Source organism: Saccopteryx leptura, chromosome 1 (assembly GCF_036850995.1).
Source record: "Saccopteryx leptura isolate mSacLep1 chromosome 1, mSacLep1_pri_phased_curated, whole genome shotgun sequence".
Lineage (NCBI taxonomy): Eukaryota > Metazoa > Chordata > Mammalia > Chiroptera > Emballonuridae > Saccopteryx > Saccopteryx leptura.
Genome location: NC_089503.1, coordinates 376847035 through 376866899, shown reverse-complemented (window position 1 = coordinate 376866899; position 19865 = coordinate 376847035). Strand labels below are relative to the sequence as shown.

General features: G+C 42.5%; 1 protein-coding gene across 4 annotated transcripts in view; it reads right to left on the bottom strand.

The window, feature by feature from the left end:
• Positions 1-19865, bottom strand: part of CRIP3 (cysteine rich protein 3) — a 21784-nt gene extending 1919 nt beyond the window's left edge. For 3 of the 4 annotated variants that reach the window (XM_066359364.1, XM_066359362.1, XM_066359363.1), the window contains exons 1-3: positions 19728-19865; positions 669-876; positions 317-411 (exon numbers count right to left, since the gene is read on the bottom strand). In XM_066359364.1, the coding sequence (XP_066215461.1) occupies positions 317-411; positions 669-816 (243 nt within the window). In that variant the 5' untranslated portion in view covers positions 817-876; positions 19728-19865. Of the gene's footprint in view, positions 1-316; positions 412-668; positions 877-19727 lie in introns of those variants that run through there. The other variant, XM_066359366.1, reaches the window with a different exon arrangement.

Sequence of the window (19865 nt, the reverse complement as noted above, 5' to 3'; positions counted from 1 at the left end):
CTGGCCACTAGCCTGGCTGTTGGGGCTGGGAGGGGTCAGCGGTAGGCTGGCATGCCAGAATTGCCACTGTGGTCAGGGAAAAAGGGCAAGAACAAGTCAGGAAGCAGTGTTGCTGCCCTTTCTTCCCCCTCAAATGGCATGGGGTCCACCAGCACAAGTCAGGGCCCCCAAATCTGGCTGGTATATGGCCCACTCTGTAAGTGGTCTTGAGAGTTGGCTACTGAGGTTGCCTTTGGTGAGCCTCCAGGGCCGCAGTGGGGCTGGTGCCTGGGCGACAGTGACGGACATGCGGCTAAGCGCCCTGGCCAGGTCTCACCTCTGCATGCCCTCCTGGGGACAGGACACTGTGGCAGTGCTCACATTTCAGGCAGAAGCGGTGCCAGTTCTTGCCCAGGGAGCTCACCTTCTCCGCTGTGGGGAACAAGGTAGAACTGGGCTGCAGGGAGCCACGCCAAACAGCAGGCGCCCTCCTTCCCCCCTCAGCCCCACCCTGCTTCCTGGAGACGGGAAGAGTGTTTCCAGGAGGCCAGCTCCATCCCACCAGAGCGCCAGGCCCCCAGGTAACCAGGGAGGCTGAGATCACACCCGTCGCCAGCTCCTTGTGTCCTCAGGGAACCCAGTGTCTCGCACTTGCCCCGCCTTCTCCCCTTCCTCAGCCTAGGCCTCACCAAAGAAAACGGGTTGCTGGCAACGTGGACAGGTCCAACTCATGGCTCTGCGCAGGGCAGCCGGCACCGCGCACGTTGGGAACCGCGGCAGGGACTGCGTTCCCGCCCCCTCTGCTTGCTCCACCCGTGGCTCAGCGTCCAGCCTCATTGGGCTGAATCTGCCGCTCCTCCAAGCCCATTCGCTGCCAGAAATTTAGCACTACTCCACCTGGGGGACACAAGCGACTTCGCAATTACTTCCAAGCAGGGAGGGAAAATGCCTAGAGTGTGAACACCATGAAAGCAGGATTATTTTAAACCCAAAGCGAGGGGGCAGGCGTCTTTGAAATGGTTTAATTCCACTTTGGCAGTCTCGCAGGTGGTTAAGAGCAAGGCATTCTGGAGCCCATCTCTGCCACTAACTCTGGCTTCAGGCAAATTATTTAACCTTCCTCTGCCTCTGTTCTGCACAAGGTGTATGACGGTCAGTCTCTGCCTCATAGGATTGTTGTGAGAATTAGGTAACTTAAACATGCACAGTGCCCAAACAGCACGCGACATATAAATGGTATAAAAGCAATAGCTTTCATAATGAACTCGACTCCTAGTTTAGAAACCTCAAAACGTGGTCTGCAAACAATGGTTTGCTTGTAAAGTCATAATGCTTAATAAATTTACAAGTATACTTCAGACACCAGTTACATGTTCTGAATTTAGTTTGTTTTATGATGTTTTAATATTTATTAAAAGTAGCTCAGCAGTACTTCAAAGAACACTTCAAAACTGAAACCCATAGAATGGGAGAAAAACATTTGCAAACATGTATTGACAAGGGTCTCTTAACCCAGATATGTAAAGGACTGTTACAATTCAGTAATAAAAAACAACCCAACTAAAAAAAATGAGCAAAGAATCCAGATAGACATTTTCCCAAAGAAGATATACAGATGGCCAACAAGCCCAGGAAAAGGTGCCTGACATCATTAGTCATTAGGGAAATGAAAAGCAGAACCACAATGATACCATTTTATACCTATCAGGATGGCTATAATTTTTTAAAAAGTGGGTAATAACAAGTGTTTGTGAGGATGTGGCAAAATCGGATCCCTCATACATTGTTGATGGGAGTATAAAATAGTACAGCCCTTGGAAAGAGTCCAGCAATTTCTCACAAGGTTAAACATAGAGTTTCCATATGACCCAGAAATTGTACTCCTAGGTATACACCTAAGAGAAATGAAAGCATTTGTCCACATAACAACTTGGATATGGATGTTCATAGTACTCTATTCACAATAGCTAAAAGGTAGAAACAACCTGACTGAGAAACAAAATGATGTATAATTATAATAGAATATTACCCAGCTATCAAAAGGAATAAAGCACTGATGTATGTATGCTATAACATGAACCATAAAAGCATTGTTAAATGAAACAAGCCAGACACATAACACCACGTATTTTATGATTCCATCTTTATGAAATGCCTAGAATAAAAAATCCATAAAGACAGAGATTAGTGGTTTCTTGGGGTTTGGGGGACAGGCAATTGGGTGTATCTGGCTAATGAGATGAGGTCTCTTAACAGGGAAATAAAAGTGATCTGGAATTAGATAGTGGTGGTAGTTGCACAACCTAATGAATAGACTAAAAATCAATGACTTATATACCTCAAAAGGGTGACCTTTATGGTATGTGGATCTCAGTATAATATAATGTCTCAATAATAATAATGATGATAGCAATAATGCCTGAAGTGAACACTTTATTTTTTAAAGGTAGCCCAGCAAATGATGGACAGGAGAGGGAGCTGATTACCTTGTGCCCTGCAGAGTAGACAACACCTCACTCAGTGAAGTATCATGGTGAAATGGAAGACTTTTCTAGAGTAAGTTCCTCCGTTTTGTGGAGTCAGTTTCAGAGGGCCGAGGGGTGTGTGTGTGCGCTAAACTCCTCATTGGGCTGCCGTGCTGTGCCCTGCTGGGTGGAAGGAGTCCTATTTGTGTCTGGAATCCTACACCCTCTCTGAACTTCAATACCCTCAACTTGGCAATGGGGATGGGACTGGTGTCTATGAACTCCCATTCAACACCCCTATTTCCCTCCTTTGTCTTCATCAGTACTTTTTTTCTGATAACACTTGCTTTATCCTCCTCATTGGTTTCTAAACATGGAAGGCTTGCATACTGTGAAAGAAACTTTTCTACACTTTCTCATTATTTGTTTCTTGTTTTGGAGAATATTTCAAGATCCTTAGATTTATAACTGTTCCTTGAAGGACTTCTTCTTTAACAAATTTGAAAAATATTAGTTTTAGTTTCCACTGATACTTTATTCTGTTTCTGCCTCTCTCATGTTTCTTTTTGAAGAAGGCAGCACGAGGTTCACTGCTTTGCTCTCTATGGTGCTAATAGAGAAGGTCCCACTTCAGGAGGTTGGGGGGTTTGTTGCTGTATTTATTCTTAGGGATGCTCCCCCTTTTAGGAAGGGTAGTGTCATCTGCCCAAGGATCTAGCCTCAGCATTTCTAGGGCACATCAGATAGCCCTTTTCTCAGACTCTCTAGCTCCTTCTGCTTTGGGTCCCACTGTATGCACGTCTCAGTCTCCTAGACAGGTCACCTTCACCTGAGCATCCAGCACAGGGCCCTAGTAGAAGGAACGGGCATCTGAGTGTGAGCACCATGCTGCTTTACACCACTTACAATGTCAGCAGACTTCCTGTATTGTCTGGCCATGACAAAGTATAGTAGGCCTTGTCTCTTTTTTTTTTTTTTTCTGAAGCTGGAAACGGGGAGAGACAGTCAGACTCCCGCATGCGCCCGACCGGGATCCACCCAGGGCGATGCTCTGCCCACCAGGGGGCGATGCTCTGCCCCTCTGGGGCATCGCTCTGCCGCGACCAGAGCCACTCTAGCGCCTGGAGCAGAGGCCAAGGAGCCATCCCCAGCGCCCGGGCCATCTTTGCTCCAATGGAGCCTTGGCTGCGGGAGGGGAAGAGAGAGTCAGAGAGGAAGTAGTGGGGGGGTGGAGAAGCAAATGGGCGCTTCTCCTATGTGCCCTGGCCGGGAATCGAACCCGGGTCCCCCGCACGCCAGGCCGACGCTCTACCGCTGAGCCAGCAGGCCAGGGCCGGCCTTGTCTCTTTCACTGCTTAGGAAAGACTAGTTGAAGCTCCTCCTTTCCAAATATTTGCCATCTATTTACAAGTACAGCAATCACAGTATTCCATTCTTCCTTCATGTCGGTTTCTATTATTCTGACTCTAAAAGAGGCTTTGCAAAGAATGCTAATACGGATAATGAACATTTCTTGTAGGTATGTAGTTACTGACAGTGGCTGTTTTGAATACTTTATATACTAAAGCCTCTAAAATTATTATAAAAATATTATATCCCTGGTCGGGTAACTCAGTTGGTTAGAGCACCATCTTGATATATCAAGGTTGTGGGTTCAATCCCCAGTTAGGGCACATACAAGAATCAGCCAATGAATGCATAAATAAGTGGAACAACAAATCAGTTTCTATCTCCCTTCCTCTCAATCACTAAAATAAATAATTTTAAAAGTGATGTAACCAATACTGCAAATGGATAAGTCTTGTTGAGTGTAGATACAGTATTCCCCTTATCCATAGGAGATACGTTTCAAGACCCCCAGTGGATGCCTGAAACCACAGAAAGCACCGAATCCTGTATATACCATTTTTTCCTATACCAATTACCTATGATAAAGTTTAATTTATAAATTAGACACAGTAAGAGAGTAACCATAACAATAAAACAGAACAATTATAACAATAGAAGCAAAAGAAGGATTACTTAAACACAAGCACTGCGATACAGGAACAGTCTGTCTGATAACAAGAGGCTACTAAGTGACTAACAGACAAGCAGTGTATACAGCAGGGGTCCCCAAACTACGGCCCGCAGGCCGCATGCGGCCCCCTGAGGCCATTTATCCGGCCCCCGCCGCACTTCCGAAAGGGGCACCTCTTTCATTGGTGGTCAGTGAGAGGAGCACATTGACCATCTCATTAGCCAAAAGCAGGCCCATAGTTCCCATTGAAATACTGGCCAGTTTATTGACTTATATTTACTTGTTCTTTATTTTAAATATTGTATTTGTTCCCGTTTTGTTTTTTTACTTTAAAATAAGATATGTGCAGTGTGCATAAGGATTTGTTCATAGTTTTTTTTTTTATAGTCCAGCCCTCCAACGGTCTGAGGGACAGTGAACTGGCCCCCTGTGTAAAAAGTTTGGGGACCCCTGGTATACACGGGGTGAAGTGGGACCACGTGAGATTTCATTACAAAAGCGGTCCCCAACCTTTTTTGGGCCACGGACCAGTTTAATGTCAGAAAATATTTTCACTGACCAGCCTTTAGGGTGGGACGGATAAATGTATCACGCGACCGAGACAAGTGTCAAGAGTGAGTCTTAGACGGATGTAACAGAGGGAATCTGGTCATTTTTTAAAAATAAAACATCGTTCAGACTTAAATATAAATAAAATGGAAATAATGTAAGTTATTTATTCTTTCTCTGCGGACTGGTACCAAATGGCCCACGGACGGATACCGGTCTGCGGCCTGGGGTTTGGGGACCACTGCATTACACTACTCAGAACAGGGCACAATTTAAAACTTAGGCAGTGTTTATTTCTGGAATCTTCCATTTAGTATTTCAAACTGCCATGGTTGACCGCAGGTAACTGAAGCTGCAGGATGTGAGACTGAGGATAAGGGGGACTACTGTGTGGCCCACTCCATCATCAGGGTGTGGTCTGTGTCATCCTTTTTAAGGAGGCGGGCCCCTTTCATGAAGATGACTGTTCCCTTGGTGTCCCCCAAGCCCCTGCTTTTTCATGCACAGACCTCTGTCACAGCACCTGTAATGTTATATTACATTTCTTTACTTGTCTTTCTTCAGTTGACAGGATTGACGGACTTATCTGTGTATCTACAGAATGAAGTATAGCGTAGGTGCTCAGTTATCTTTATTATATGCGGCTTAAGTGTCTGTCGCCGATAGCTTATTGGTTGCTTGCGTAACTGTACTAGCCAATGGGGTGAAGTTGCCACGGCTGAACGCAAATTGAGCGTGTCAGGGGGAAGGTGAACATTTGTTTGCATTGGCAATCATCTGTTTTACATAAAAACTACGTCTTAACATAATTTCTTTTAAGAATGCCTCCTAGAAAATACAGCACTGAAGAGGAGAGAAAAGGAGCTAAAGCTGCACAAAAACAGCTTTCTCGACAAAAAGAAACCACTGAGCAGAGAAAGACAAGGCTTGCTTCAGTCGTAGAGCAAATGCGTCTTTCTCGCAGCCTGAAAACATCAGTGAAATTAGTGAAAGGGCAATATTGTGTCCTAAAAATTCTAATGTAGACAAACTAAATGATGATGTCTTAAATATCATGGAAGGGAACGACACGACATATTTAAGTGTTGATTCCGTTGTAGCTGATAATAAAGCGAGTGCCAATAACTTTCCAACAGAATTTTTAAATAGTCTGTTGCCTTCTGGCATGCCACCTCACAAATTGAGGTTAAAGATTGGAGCGATTATTATGCTGTTAAGAAATCTTAACACCAGAAGGGGTCTTTGCAATGGTACAAGACTAGAGGTTCTCCAATTGAAAAATGTCATAATAGCTAAGTCTTTGACTGGCTCCTCTAAAGGTGAAATACATGTCATTCCAAGAATTGATTTGGCTCCATCTCAAACAGGGTTGCCGTTTCAATTGAGACGTAGACAATTTCCTGTAAAACTTGCCTTTGCTATGACCATCAATAAGTCTCAGGGCCAAACGCTTAAGCGTGTTCGCATTTTTTTACCTAAGACTGCATTTGGACACGGTCAACTTTATGTTGCCTGTTCAAGAGTTCGTGAAAGAACAGACGTAAAATTAAAAATAATTGATGGTCCTCTGCAAGGCGAGCTTAAAAATGATGGAAAGATCTACACAAGAAATGTTGTGTACAAAGAGATCTTTGACATGTGAATCAACATTTTATTATTTAAATCACTTTTATTTATTTATTTTCTTTTTTCTTTCTGAAGCTGGAAACGGGGAGAGACAGTCAGACAGACTCCCGCATGCGCCCAACCGGGATCCACCTGGCACGCCCACCAGGGGCGAGGCTCTGCCCACCAGGAGCGAGGCTCTGCCCACCAGGGGGCGATGCTCTGCCCCTCCGGGGCGTCGCTCTGCCACGACCAGAGCCACTCTAGCACCTGGGGCAGAGGCCAAGGAGCCATCCTCAGCGCACCTGGGCCATCCTTGCTCCAATGGAGCCTTGGCTGCGGGAGGGGAAGAGAGAGACAGAGAGGAAGGGGGGGGGGTGGAGAAGCAAATGGGCGCTTCTCCTATGTGCCCTGGCCGGGAATCGAACCCGGGTCCCCCGCACGCCAGGCCGACACTCTACCGCTGAGCCAACCGGCCAGGGCCAATCACCTTTATTTATTGAGCTAGTGGTGGCTCTTAAGAAATGTACCGCCAGTGGTTTCCTTCATTGCACTCTACTTTAAGCAATTAAGCAAGTAGAAGAGGGAAACCCCATGGGGCACTAAGCAAAGGGGCATCCTTGCCGCCTGCCCTGGGTAATTCAGTTTGAATTAGCAGACACCTTTGCACAAATCATTTTAATTACAATTTATAATATCTAGAACAGCGGTCATTTCGTATGACCGCCGGGCTTTCTAGTTGTTATTATTAAAACAATCCATGAACACATTTTACTTCATGTTTTTAAGCTCTACTGTTAGGTAGATATCTATTTTAGGAGAGTTGTGTTTTCTGGATATTGACACCTTTATTGTTGTTAGGCAAGAAACAACTCCAGGTGAGTGGTGGTAAGTTCCACTGTGATAAGTTCAAACACCTGGACGGCTATCGCATGGAAGAGGCGCTAGGGGCACTGCCAAGACGCCTGGCTAGAGGGGTCTCAGTGGATAAATACAGGGAAGCCGATTTAGATTCAGTCCATAAAAAGAACTTTCTAATAGAGCACAAACATGGAGTGGCTGCTTCAGACAGTAGTGAATGTTTCCATTCCATCTGTCTCTGGATATTATAAGTAACATTGGACAACAAACCAATAGATCATCAGTGTTGCAGAAAGGTTTTGGCACAATTCGACAATATATGATTTTGTGATTCCATTCCTGAAGAGAATTTTGTAATTTGTTAGCAAGAAAGCATTGCTAAAATAGTGACAGCTATCACCTATGGAGTGCCAGTCATAGGACTGTACTTGTTACTTCCGACCCTACAACCTGAGGAAGAGTTTAAATGTTACATTACCAACTGTACAGTAAAGGAAAGTAGCTTGGAGAAGTTAAGAAATGTGTTCAGTATTGCAGATCCAAGCATTCTGATTCTAGAGCTCATATTATTTCCACCCCATGTTCCTAAGCACGGTTCCTGCTAAGCTGCCCATGTTTCAGTCTTAAAGGGTGCTAGACTTGTCTGCTCAGCGAGTCCGTACCTGAGGATAAGAGGGCCTATACTGGTAAATAATGGGTTGAGATGCAAGAGGCAAAGAAACGTCATTAAACTCTTCCATGGCTTCTTAGTGCCTGCAAGATAAAGTTTTTAACTTTGTTCCAGGACTCTCCACCTTTCCAGCTTCTAGTCAGTTCGGTTGCATCAACCCCTCCAACCACACTAAAAGAGCTGTGAAGTTCCTTCTAGCCGCAGGGTCTTTGCAAATGCTATTTCTTTTCTTGGAACTTGCTTCCCCAATATCTTCACCTCACTAATTCCTACCTAACCTCAGCTCCCCCTGGCCTACTAGAGTAACAGGCCCTCAGCACTCTCTATTTAGCATCCTGTGCTGGAGCACAGAGGCAATACAATCTCGATAGTTGTGTTTTCCCTGAGTGCTGAACCAAATGGGGAAAAACAGGCAAACGGAGACCCATGATAAAGGCTAGGTTTGTAGCTTCATAGGAGAGAAAAACAGGTCTGCTGACTTCCTCTCTGTTACCCCTCCCCCCGAATCTAAGCTTTCTCTACCCCTTTAGTCTGTGCTCTCTGACGACAGGGACCAGGACTGCTTTGCCAACCATTATGTATACTTCCAGTGCTGTTCAATCTCTAGAATAGTGTTCAGTAAATGCCTGATGGTGAGTGAGTGTTACATGTTATACACAGTCTTCCTCAAATGTAAGTAGAGGAGGACTCATGGAGTAGACGTAGGATTAGGAGGGGACCGGTAGGGATTGAGAATTTTGTTAGAACAAAAGCCCCGGAGCAAGGGAAACTCAGCTGGTTAGGAGTAAGAACTCAGGAGTTTGTTTCTTTTTCTTTTTTCTTTTTTTTTTTTTTTTGCGACAGAGAGACAGGCAGGGACAGACAGGAAGGGAGAGAGATAAGAAGTATCAAGTCTTCATTGGGGCACCTTAGTTGTTCATTGATTGCTTTCTCATATGTGCCTTGACCAGGAGGCACCAGTAGAGCAAGTGACCCCTTGCTCAAACCAGCGACCTTTGGGCTCAAGCCAGTAACCATGGGGTCCTGTCTATGATCTCACACTCAAGCCAGTGATCCCATGCTTAAGCTGGTGAGCCCGCACTCAAGCCGGCAACCTCAAGGTTTCAAACCTGGGTCCTCTGCGTCCCAGTCCATTGCTCTATCTGGTCAGGGTTGTTTCTTAATATAGATATATAAGGATCTGCATGTATGATACAGAATGGAATATGATTTAAACTGATTCTGGTGATAACTACTAGGTAACTAATAAAGTAAAAAAAGAACTGTAATTTTGCTTTGGCAGAAAACCAGCCCCACTGACTACAATAATGCACAAAAACTTACTAATTAAGCTTAATTAGGAGGTAGTACAATTATATCTATCATTAAATACATGGCAAATAAGAGAATGTGGGCACGTGTTATGTAAGCTATAAGCACCTTACAAATATGGCTGCTTATTATAGCAGGTTAGCACTGCAGTGAATTTTGATGACAACTCCACTAATTTTATATACTGCTCACAAAAATTAGGGGATATTTCAAAATGAATATGAAGTGATAAAATATCCCCTTTTGTGAGCAGTGTATTTTTGTAGACTTGTTCAAGTACATGGCCATATGCTTATGACTTTTAATGCATTATCAAAAACTTTAGGCCCTGGCCGGTTGGCTCAGCAGTAGAGCGTCAGCCTGGCGTGCGGGGGACCCGGGTTCAATTCCCGGCCAGGGCACATAGGAGAAGCGCCCATTTGCTTCTCCACCCCCCCCTCCTTCCTCTCTGTCTCTCTCTTCCCCTCCCGCAGCCAAGGCTCCATTGGAGCAAAGATGGCCCGGGCGCTGGGGATGGCTCCTTGGCCTCTGCCCCAGGCGCTAGAGTGGCTCTGGTCGCAGCAGAGCGACGCCCCAGAGGGGCAGAGCGTAGCCCCTGGTGGGCGTGCCGGGTGGATCCCGGTCGGGTGCATGCGGGAGTCTGTCTGACTGTCTCTCCCTGTTTCCAGCTTCAGAAAAATACAAAAAAAAAATAAAACAAAAAACAAAAAAAACTTTGGAGGCCCTGGCCGGTTGGCTCAGTGGTAGAGTGTCGGCCTGGTGTGCAGGAGTTCCAGGTTCGATTCCCGGCCAGGGCACACAGGAGAAGTGCCCATCTGCTTCTCCACCCCTCCCCCTCTCCTTCCTCTCTGTCTCTCTCTTCCCCTTCCGCAGCCAAGGCTCCATTGGAGCAAAGTTGGCCCAGGTGCTGAGGATGGCTCTGTGGCCTCTGCCTCAGGCACTAGAATGGCTCTGGTTGCAACAGTGCGACGCCCCAAATAGGCAGAGCATCGCCCCCTGGTGGGCATGCCTGGTGGATCCTGACCGGGCGCATGCGGGAGTCTGTCTGACTGCCTCTGTTTCCAACTTCAGAAAAATACAAAAAAACAAAAATAAACAAACAAAAAACTTTGTTCCTAGCCTGACCAGGTGGTGGCGCAGTGGATAGAGCATCAACCTGGGATGCTGAGGACCCAGGTATGAAACCCTGAGGTCGCTGGCTTGAATATAGGCTCGCCAGTTTGGGCAAAGGGTCATTGGCTTGAGCGTGGGATCATAGACCTGAACCCATGGTCACTGGCTTGAGCACAAGGTTGCTGGCTTGACCAAGGGGTCACTCGCTCTGCTGCAGTCCCCCCACCCCTGTCAAGGCACATATGAGAAAGCAATCAATGAACAACTAAAAAAAAAAGAGACTAAGGAACGGCAGTGAAGAATTGATACTTCTAATCTCTCTCCCTTCCTGTCTGTCTGTCCCTCTCTCTGTCTCTTTGTCTCTGTCACACACACAAAAAGAAAGCTTTACTTTCTGTAGTTTATATTACTTAAAAATAAATAAATAAAAATATACGTACAAAATAGAATGATATGCTTTCTTAAAAACACACTAATCTTGCCTGACCAGGCGGTGGCGCAGTGGATAGAGCGTCAGACTGGGAAGCGGAAGACCCAGGTTCGAGACCCTGAGGTCGCCAGCTTGAGCGCGGGCTCATCTGGTTTGAGCAAGAGCTCACCAGCTTGAACCCAAGGTCGATGGCTCCAGCAAGGGGTTGCTCAGTCTGCTGAAGGCCCACGGTCAAGGCACATATGAGAAAGCAATCAACGAACAACTAAGGTGTTGAAACGCGCAATGAAAAACTAATGATTGATGCTTCTCATCTCTCTCTGTTCCCATCTGTCTGTCCCTGTCTATCCCTCTCTCTGACTCTCTCTGTCTCTGTAAAAAATAAATAAATAAAATTAAAAAACAAACAAACAAAAAAAAAACCACGCTAATCTTCCCATCTGCTGAGAATTGCTGTTTTATAATCACACTTTATTTATGGTTCTTGTAAGAGACTGACTTTTTCCCCTTGTTTTTCAGCATCAACTTGCCATCACATGAACCTGTTGAGGGTACTCTGTATACAGCCATTTGTGGTTAGCTGCTTGGGGCTACTGAGTGGGCTACATTTTGTCATTCAGTGGCATCACCTGGACTAATTTAGAATCAAGACTGCAGGTAAGGATCCCCTGACGCTTCGCCATGGCTTCCTTTAATTTATCTTCATGAAGAAATCAACAAAAGCTTTAAAGGGTTGTTTTCCATGCAAAGATGTATTTGGCTTCTCAATTATCACTCAGAAATGCATATTTCACCTGAAAGTATATAAAAATACCTCTAAATAATCTGCAACATAAAAAATGTAGCCATATGCTGGAAACTGAGAAAAAAAAGAGTGACACCTGGTGGTCAGTTTGCTTATAAATGGTGACAATGCTCCTTGGAAGAAACTCCCAGCAATTTCCTCATCTTATCACTAAGGTTCAGGGGGTAATTTTTCTCTTCTTTTTTTACAATATACCAGAATAGTTCTCCCCCCCCCCCCCAAAAGAATAGTCCTTCCAGGTCATGAGACGATGTTAATGAAACAAAAACAGTTTAATCTGATGATTAACACAAGGGTAAATGCTTACCTTTATATAGAAACTTTCAGTTCCTCCATGAAGCTCAAGCTCACAGAATCAGGTATCAGTTTCCAGCCTCTTGCCAACTCCAGAATCATTGGACTTTCTCTCTTCTTCTGAGCTTTTGGAATAGGCAGAGCTATCAGATCTTTATTTCTAATCTCTTACTAGCCCTCCATCCCGACCCCCCCCCCCCCCAAATGGATAGCAATTACCAGTATCTTAGTAGCGACAAGAACTTGAGCACCCATCTCTTAATAAGTAGCCACAAAGAGAATGGCTACAAAGAAGGCACTGAATCTCTGCAGCTCTATAAAGAACATTTTATTTTCTACTTAGAAGCATTTCCTTTGAGAACCTTGTCTGCCCCATTCTACATTAATTCAAATTAGTCTTGATTGTTCAATAGGGTAGATCGAGCCTTCCCATGGTGAGCTTATGACCAGGGCCTGATCTGAGTACATCTACCTAGCCACAGTAATTGTTGGAAATGTGGCCCAAGTCACACTGATCAATATCCTCCCTGAGATTTTTTTGTGTCATAAGGAAAGCTATACTCTCATTTTCTAGAGAGGTCTATAAGGACCATGGTAGTCTGAGACTGCAGAGGCTATCTTGCCCCTGAGTGGAGAGAAAATGTGGCCAGGAAGAGCTAAGGAAATGCAGAAGGGAGAGTACTAGTAACATCTCTAACCTCCTGGATCTAACTCTGCCTCAGTTTCTCAATTACAAAGGCATAAATTAGCTCCTTTCCATTTCTGCTTAAGCCTGTTTGAGTTAGGTCTCTGTTACAACCAAAAGACACCTAATTAATACAACATGCACCTTTACACAGATAGAAGTTCTCCTTCTTGTATTTTAGAATTATATCATGTTGTGTAAAATTCTAACACTGTAATAGCTCTATATGCATATTTTCTTAATGCATGGTTTTCAGGATAACCTTTAAGAAAAATAACTAGAAAGTAATGTATATATAAGAAATGGATCTTAGACAAGCAATTCAATTGAAAATGAACAGATGATTTTAATAGTTCTCTAAAGAAGATACGCAAATGGCCAAAAAGTACATGAAAAGATGATCAACATCATTAGTCATTAAAGAAATGCAAATCAAAACCATAAGGAGATACCATTTCATACTCACTAGGATGGCTGTAAGAAAAAAACCAAACAGAAAACAACAAGTACTGTAAAAGATGTGGAGAAAATGAAACACACATTTCTGATAGGAATGTAAAGTGGTATAACTGCTGTGGAAAACAATTTGATAAAATGTCCATACTACCCAAGCTATAGGTTCAACACAATTCCTATCAAGATACCAATGGCATATTTCACAGAACTAGAACAAATATTCCAAAAATTTATACAGAATCACAAAACACCCCAAATAGCCACAGAAGTCTTGAGAAAGAAGAACCAAGTTGGAGGACTTATGCTACTTGATATACTACAAGGTCATAGTAATCAAAACAGCATAGTCCTGACATAAAAACAGACATATAGATCAATCTAACAAAATAGAGAGCCCAGGCCCTGTCCAGTTGGCTCAGTGGATAGAGCATTGGCTCGGCATGTGGACATCCCAGATTTGATCTCTGGTCAGGCACATACAGGAGAAGCGACCATCTGCTTCTCTCCCCCTCCCTCTTCCCCTTCTCTCTCTCTTCCTCTCTCGCAGCCAGGCATCAGCCCAGGTGCTGAGGATAGCTCAGCTGGTCCAAGAATTGGCCTCAGGTGCTGAGGATAGCTTGGTTGATTCGAGCATCGGCCTCAAACTGGAGTTGCCAGGTGGATCCTGTTGGGGTGCATGTGGGAGTCTGTCTCATTATCTCCTCTCATCTCACTTAAAAAATATAAAAAATAGAGAGCCCAGAAATAAACCCATGCCTTTATAGTCGATTAATATTTGACAAAGGAGGCAAAAACATACAGTGGAATAAAGATAGTCTATTCAGTAAATGGTGTTGGGAAAATTGGACAGATAACGTGCAAAAAAATGAAACTAGAGCACCTTTTTTACACCATTCACAAGAATAAACTCAAAATGGACTAAAGAATTAAATGTTAGGCCTGACCTGTGGTGGCGCAGTGGATAAAGCGTCGACCTGGAAATGCTGAGGTCACCGGTTCGAAACCCTGGGCTTGCCTGGTCAAGGCACATATGGGAGTTGATGCTTCCAGCTCCTCCCCCCTTCTCTCTCTCTGTCTCTCCCTCTCCTCTCTAAAATGAATAAAAAAAAAAAAAAAAAAAAAAGAATTAAATGTTAGACTCGAAACTATAAAAATCCTATAAGAAAACATAGGCAGTAAAATCTCAGACATTTCTCATAGCAATATTTTTTCTGATATATCTCCTCGGGCAAGGAAAACAAAAGAAAAAATAAACAAATAGGACTACATCAAACTAAAAGGTTTTACATAGCAAAGAAAAACATCAACAAAATGAAAAGACAACTCACTGAATGGGAGAATACATTTATGAATACATCTGATGAGATTAACATCCAAAATTTATAAAGAACTTACAAAACTCCACACCAAAAAAACAAACAAACTAACAAACAAAAAAGAAAACAATCCAATTAAAAAATGGGCCAAGGACCTGGGCTTTGTTTGTTTGTTTGTTTATTTTGGAGAAGTATCTCCAAATAGGCCAATAAACATATGAAAAGATGCTCAACATCACTCATCATCAGAGAAATGTAAAAACCACAATGAGATATCTCACATCTGTCAGAATGATGATCATCAATAAATCAACAAACAGCAAGTGCCAGTGAGGATGTGGAGAAAAGGGAACCCTTGTGACTGTTGGTGGGAATGAAGACTGGTACAGCCACTGCGGGAAGCAGTATGCAGTTACCTCAAAAAATTAAAAATGGAACTGCCTTATGTCCCAGTGATTCCATTTCTGGGAATTTATCCAAAGAAACCTGAAATACTAATTCAAGAGAATATGCCTCCCTATGTTCATTGCAGCACTATCTACAATAACTAAGATTTGAAAGCAGCCCAAGTGTCCACAGTAGTTGAGTAAAAAAAGCTGTAGTATTTATACAATGTCATACTACTCAGCCATAAAAAGAAGGAAATCCTATCTTTGTGACAGCATGCATGGCCCTGGAGAGCATTATGCTAAGTGAAATAAGCCAGTAAGAGAAGGCCAAGTACCATATGATTTCACTCATGTGGAATCTAATGAACAAAATAAACTAACAAGCAAAATAGAAGCGGACTCACAGATAGAGAACAGACTGACAGCTGTCAGAGGGGAGTGGGGCTGCAGGGCTGGGTAAGAAAGGTGATGAGATTAAACAAACAAATAAAAAGAACACATAAAAACCAACAGGCACAGACAATAGCATGGTTATTACCAGAGGGGAAGGTTATTACCAGAGGGGAGGTAGGAGAGGGTAAAGAAGGGAGAAAAGGTGATGGAAGGAGACTTGACTTGGTGTAGTGAACAAAATAAAATATACAGATGATGTATGATAGAATTGTACACCTGAAACCTATATAATCTTATTAACCAATATCATCCCTGTAAACCCAATAAAAACATCCAATGGAACAGAATGGAAAGTCCCGAAATAAACCCACACATCTATGACAAACTGATTTCCAACAAGGGTGCCACGTTCATTCAAAGGAGAAAAAATAGTCCCTTCAAAAAATGGTGGCCCTGGCTGGTTTGCTCAGTTGGTTAAAGCGCTGTCTTAAAATGACAAGGTTGTGGGTATGATCTCTAGTCAGGGCACACACAAGAAGCAACCAATGAGTGAATCACTGAGTGGAACAGCAAATACTTTCCTTCCCCCTCCTCTCTCTCTCCCTTCCTCCCTTTCTCTGTCTTTAAAACAAACAAACAAACAAAGCCCAGTGGTTGGAACATTGTCCCAAGTGCGGAGGTTTCCAGTTTAATTCTCCAGTCAGAGCACATACAGGAGCAGCTTAATGTTCCTCTCTCTCTACCTGCCTCTCTCTCTCTCAAAAATAAAAATAAAAATAAATACACACACACACACACACACACACACACACACACATATACCACACATTGGAACAACTGGATATTCAAAAGAACACAGTTGGACCCTGCCTCCTACTATATTAACTAAAATCCTTCTATAAAAATTAACTAAAAATTAATCACCAACCTAAACATAAGAGCTAAAACTATTACACTTCTAGAATAAAATAGGGGTAATTCTTCATGACCTTGGACTTCATAACAAATTCTTAGCTATTACACCAAAACCACAAATAAAATAGATAAATTGAACATCATCAAAATTAAGGTCTTTTGTGCATCAAAGAACATTATATAAAAAAAGTGAGAATACAACCTATATTGGGAGAAAATATTTGCAAATCATATATCTGATAAAGATGTAGTAGCCAGAGCATATAAAGAATTCTTATAATTCTACAACAAAAGAACAAACAACCCAATTTAAGAATGGACAAAGGAATTGACTAGATGTTTCTCCAAAGAAGAGATATAGGTGGCCATAAGCACATGAAAAGATGCTCAATATCATTAGTCACAGGGAAATGTAAAGCAAAATCACAGTGAACTACTGGGATGGCTATAATATATTAAAAAAGAAAATTAACAAGTATTTTGGATTAGAGAAATAGGAACCACTGTACATTGCTTGAAGGGATATAAAATGATTCAGGTGCTATGGAAAACAGGCAGTTCCTCAAAAAGTTAAACATAGAATAATCATATGACACATCAATTCCACTTCTAAGTATATACCAAAAAGAAATGAAAACAGGTCCTCACACAAACACTTACACATGAATGCTCACAGCAGTACTATTGACAATAGCCAGAAGGTGGAAACAATACACATGCCCATCAATGAATGAATGGATAAACAAATTGTGGTATACACATACAATGGAATATTAGTTAGCCATAAAGGGTGATGAAGTACTGATATATGCTACAGGTTGGATGAACCTCAAAAGACATTATGCTAAGTGAAAGAAGCAAGACAAGGTCACACATTGCATGGCTCCTTTTATATGAAATATCTAGAATATGTAAATTCACTGAAAGAGAAAGCAGACTGGTGACTGCCAGGGGCTGCAGGACGGTAGGACTGAGAACTAACTGCTTAATGGACACAGTGTTTTATTTTGGGGTGATGAAAATGTTTGGAACTAGACAAAGGTGATGTTGGCACAACATTGTGAATATACTAAATTCCACTGAATTGTTAATTTTAAAGTGGTTAATTTTATGTTATGTGAATACTATCTCCATCAAAAACCAAAACTAACACTTGAGATAGCAGTCAAAATAAGTTATATCTTGGGAAAGTAGTGACTGTTAGAGGGTATGAGAGGGGTTACAAGGGTGTTGGTTACTCAGGTATGTTTCCTTTGTGAAATTTATTGAGCTAACACTTGTGATGTATGCTTGTTTTTTATATGTATCTTATACGTTGATACAAACTTTTATTTAAAAAAATGTTAGTTACTATGTGGCCCAGTTTAAATCAAAGAAAATTGAAAAACATATGTCCACACAAATACTTGGACACAAACGTTCATAGCAGCTTTACTAATAATCGTCCCAAAGTGGAAATAACTCAAATCGCCATCAACTAATGCAGGGGTCTCAAACTCGCGGTCCGCCGAACAATTTTGTACTGATTTTTTTTTTGTTTTCAACTGCAGTGAGAAAAGTGTTGCGTAACAGTTGCCTTTTGTAGACCTAATGCGGCCCACCGAACGGCTGTGATCTTGCTCTGCGGCCCACATGCTGAGTTGAGTTGAGACCCCTGAACTAATGGATAAACAAAATGTGATAAATTCATACAGTGGAATATTATTCAACTATAAAATATAAGGAAGAACTGATACATGGTATCACATGGATGAACCATGAAAGCATTGTGGTAAGTGAAAGAAGTCATTCACAAAAGATCATATATGGTATGACTCCATTTTTATGAATTGTCCAGAATAGGTAAATCTATAGAGACAGGAAGAAGACTGGTGATTGCCAGTAGCTTTAGTGTGGGAAATAATTGATAGTGTCTGTGTTTTATTGTTTAGGGTGGTAATGAAAATATTCTGGAATCAGTCAGTGGTTAACGGTTGCACAATCTCAAAGATATTGTACATTTTAAAATAGGGAATCTTATGTGAAATTTAAAGTTATATGAATTGTATTTCAATAAAAAGGATCTTAAATATTTCATTCAAAATATATGTGAACTCTAGCATATCAAATAAAAGTCTGAAATCCGAGGATTGTTCAAACAATTCCTTTCTGATTGTCTCCCTCTCCTTGAGCCCTTTGTCTACTCATACCCCTTCCTCTAAGGACATACCCATATTCTACCTTGATTCTCATATGGACCAGCAAGGAAGGCTGAAATAGAGATATGAGATGTTCTACTTGCTGGGAACATTTGGACCCATGGCCCAGGAGGCATTAGATGATCTGAACTCCACAGCTTTAACACAAGTATTATGGCACAACATGAGTAATGGAAGTTAGGATATAGCGAGAAAGCAAGAGAGAGAGAGAGAGAGAGACAGGAAGGGAGAGAGATGAGAAGCATCAACTCCTCGTTGCAGCACTTTAGTTGTTCGTTTTCTCATATATGCCTTGATGGGGGTGGAGGGTGCTCCAGCTGAGCCAGTGACCTTGAGCTCAAGCCAGCAGCCTTGGGCTTCAAACCAGTGACCTTTTGGGCTTAAGCCAGTGGCCATGGGGTCACGTCTATGACCCTACACTCAAGTCGCAGACCCTGCACTGAAGCCAGATGATCCCACACTCAAGCTGGCAACCTCAGGGTTTTGAACTTGGGTCCTCAGCATCCCAGGCCAACACCTTCTACTGTGCCACTGCCTGGTCAGGTAAGTTAGGAGATAATATGAGATGAGGAGTGGCAAGTATAAAATATATCCCTGCTATGCTTATCTTCATCTTGTTCCTCCTCTACTGGTACAAAGATACAGACCAGTGGTGGGATTCAGCCAGTTCATACTGGTTCAGCAGAACCAATACCTAATTTTTTGTTGAGTCCAGCAACTGGTTGTTAAAATGGCACTTGTAATCAGGGCTCTTTCTAAGGTGGGAGCCTAGGAAGCTGCCCAATGTATAAATCACAAATTTACATTCCTTATTCTTTTTTAACATTCATCTGTGCAACAGTGTATTCTAAGTGCCTGTAGTCATGTTCATTCCGTCCATAGGTGAAAAACAGTGCAAGTGAAGATGCCAATCAAAAGGCAATATGGAAATATCTTAAATAATAGTTTTATTGTTTTTTGTCAGGTAATTTTTTCATTAATATTTTAAAACTTTCTTATAATAAAAAACCTCCACTTTCTTATAATCTAGTTTTGTGTACTTTTAATTGTCCTTATTTAAGTATTAAATGCATGAAATGATAAACTAACTTTCAGTATATTGAGTTTTTTTATACTTAAAACGGTCATTAGGGCAGAGAACCAGTTGTTAAATTATTTGAATCCCACCAGTGATACAGACATATGTATCTGCTCACCCTAATCACCATTTACCGGCAACTAAAATGACAGGACATTTTCCACAGCCCATTCCTGCCCCAGCAGTCATACCTACCTTTTGCAAGTCAGACTCTAGATGCCTACTGGCCTCAAGGGCACTCATCATTTCTATGTTCTCTGTGGCTTCTATCCCCGCCTCCTTGGGGTGGCGATGTCTTCTGCAATCCTTCCTTCTGGAAATCTGAAAACTTCC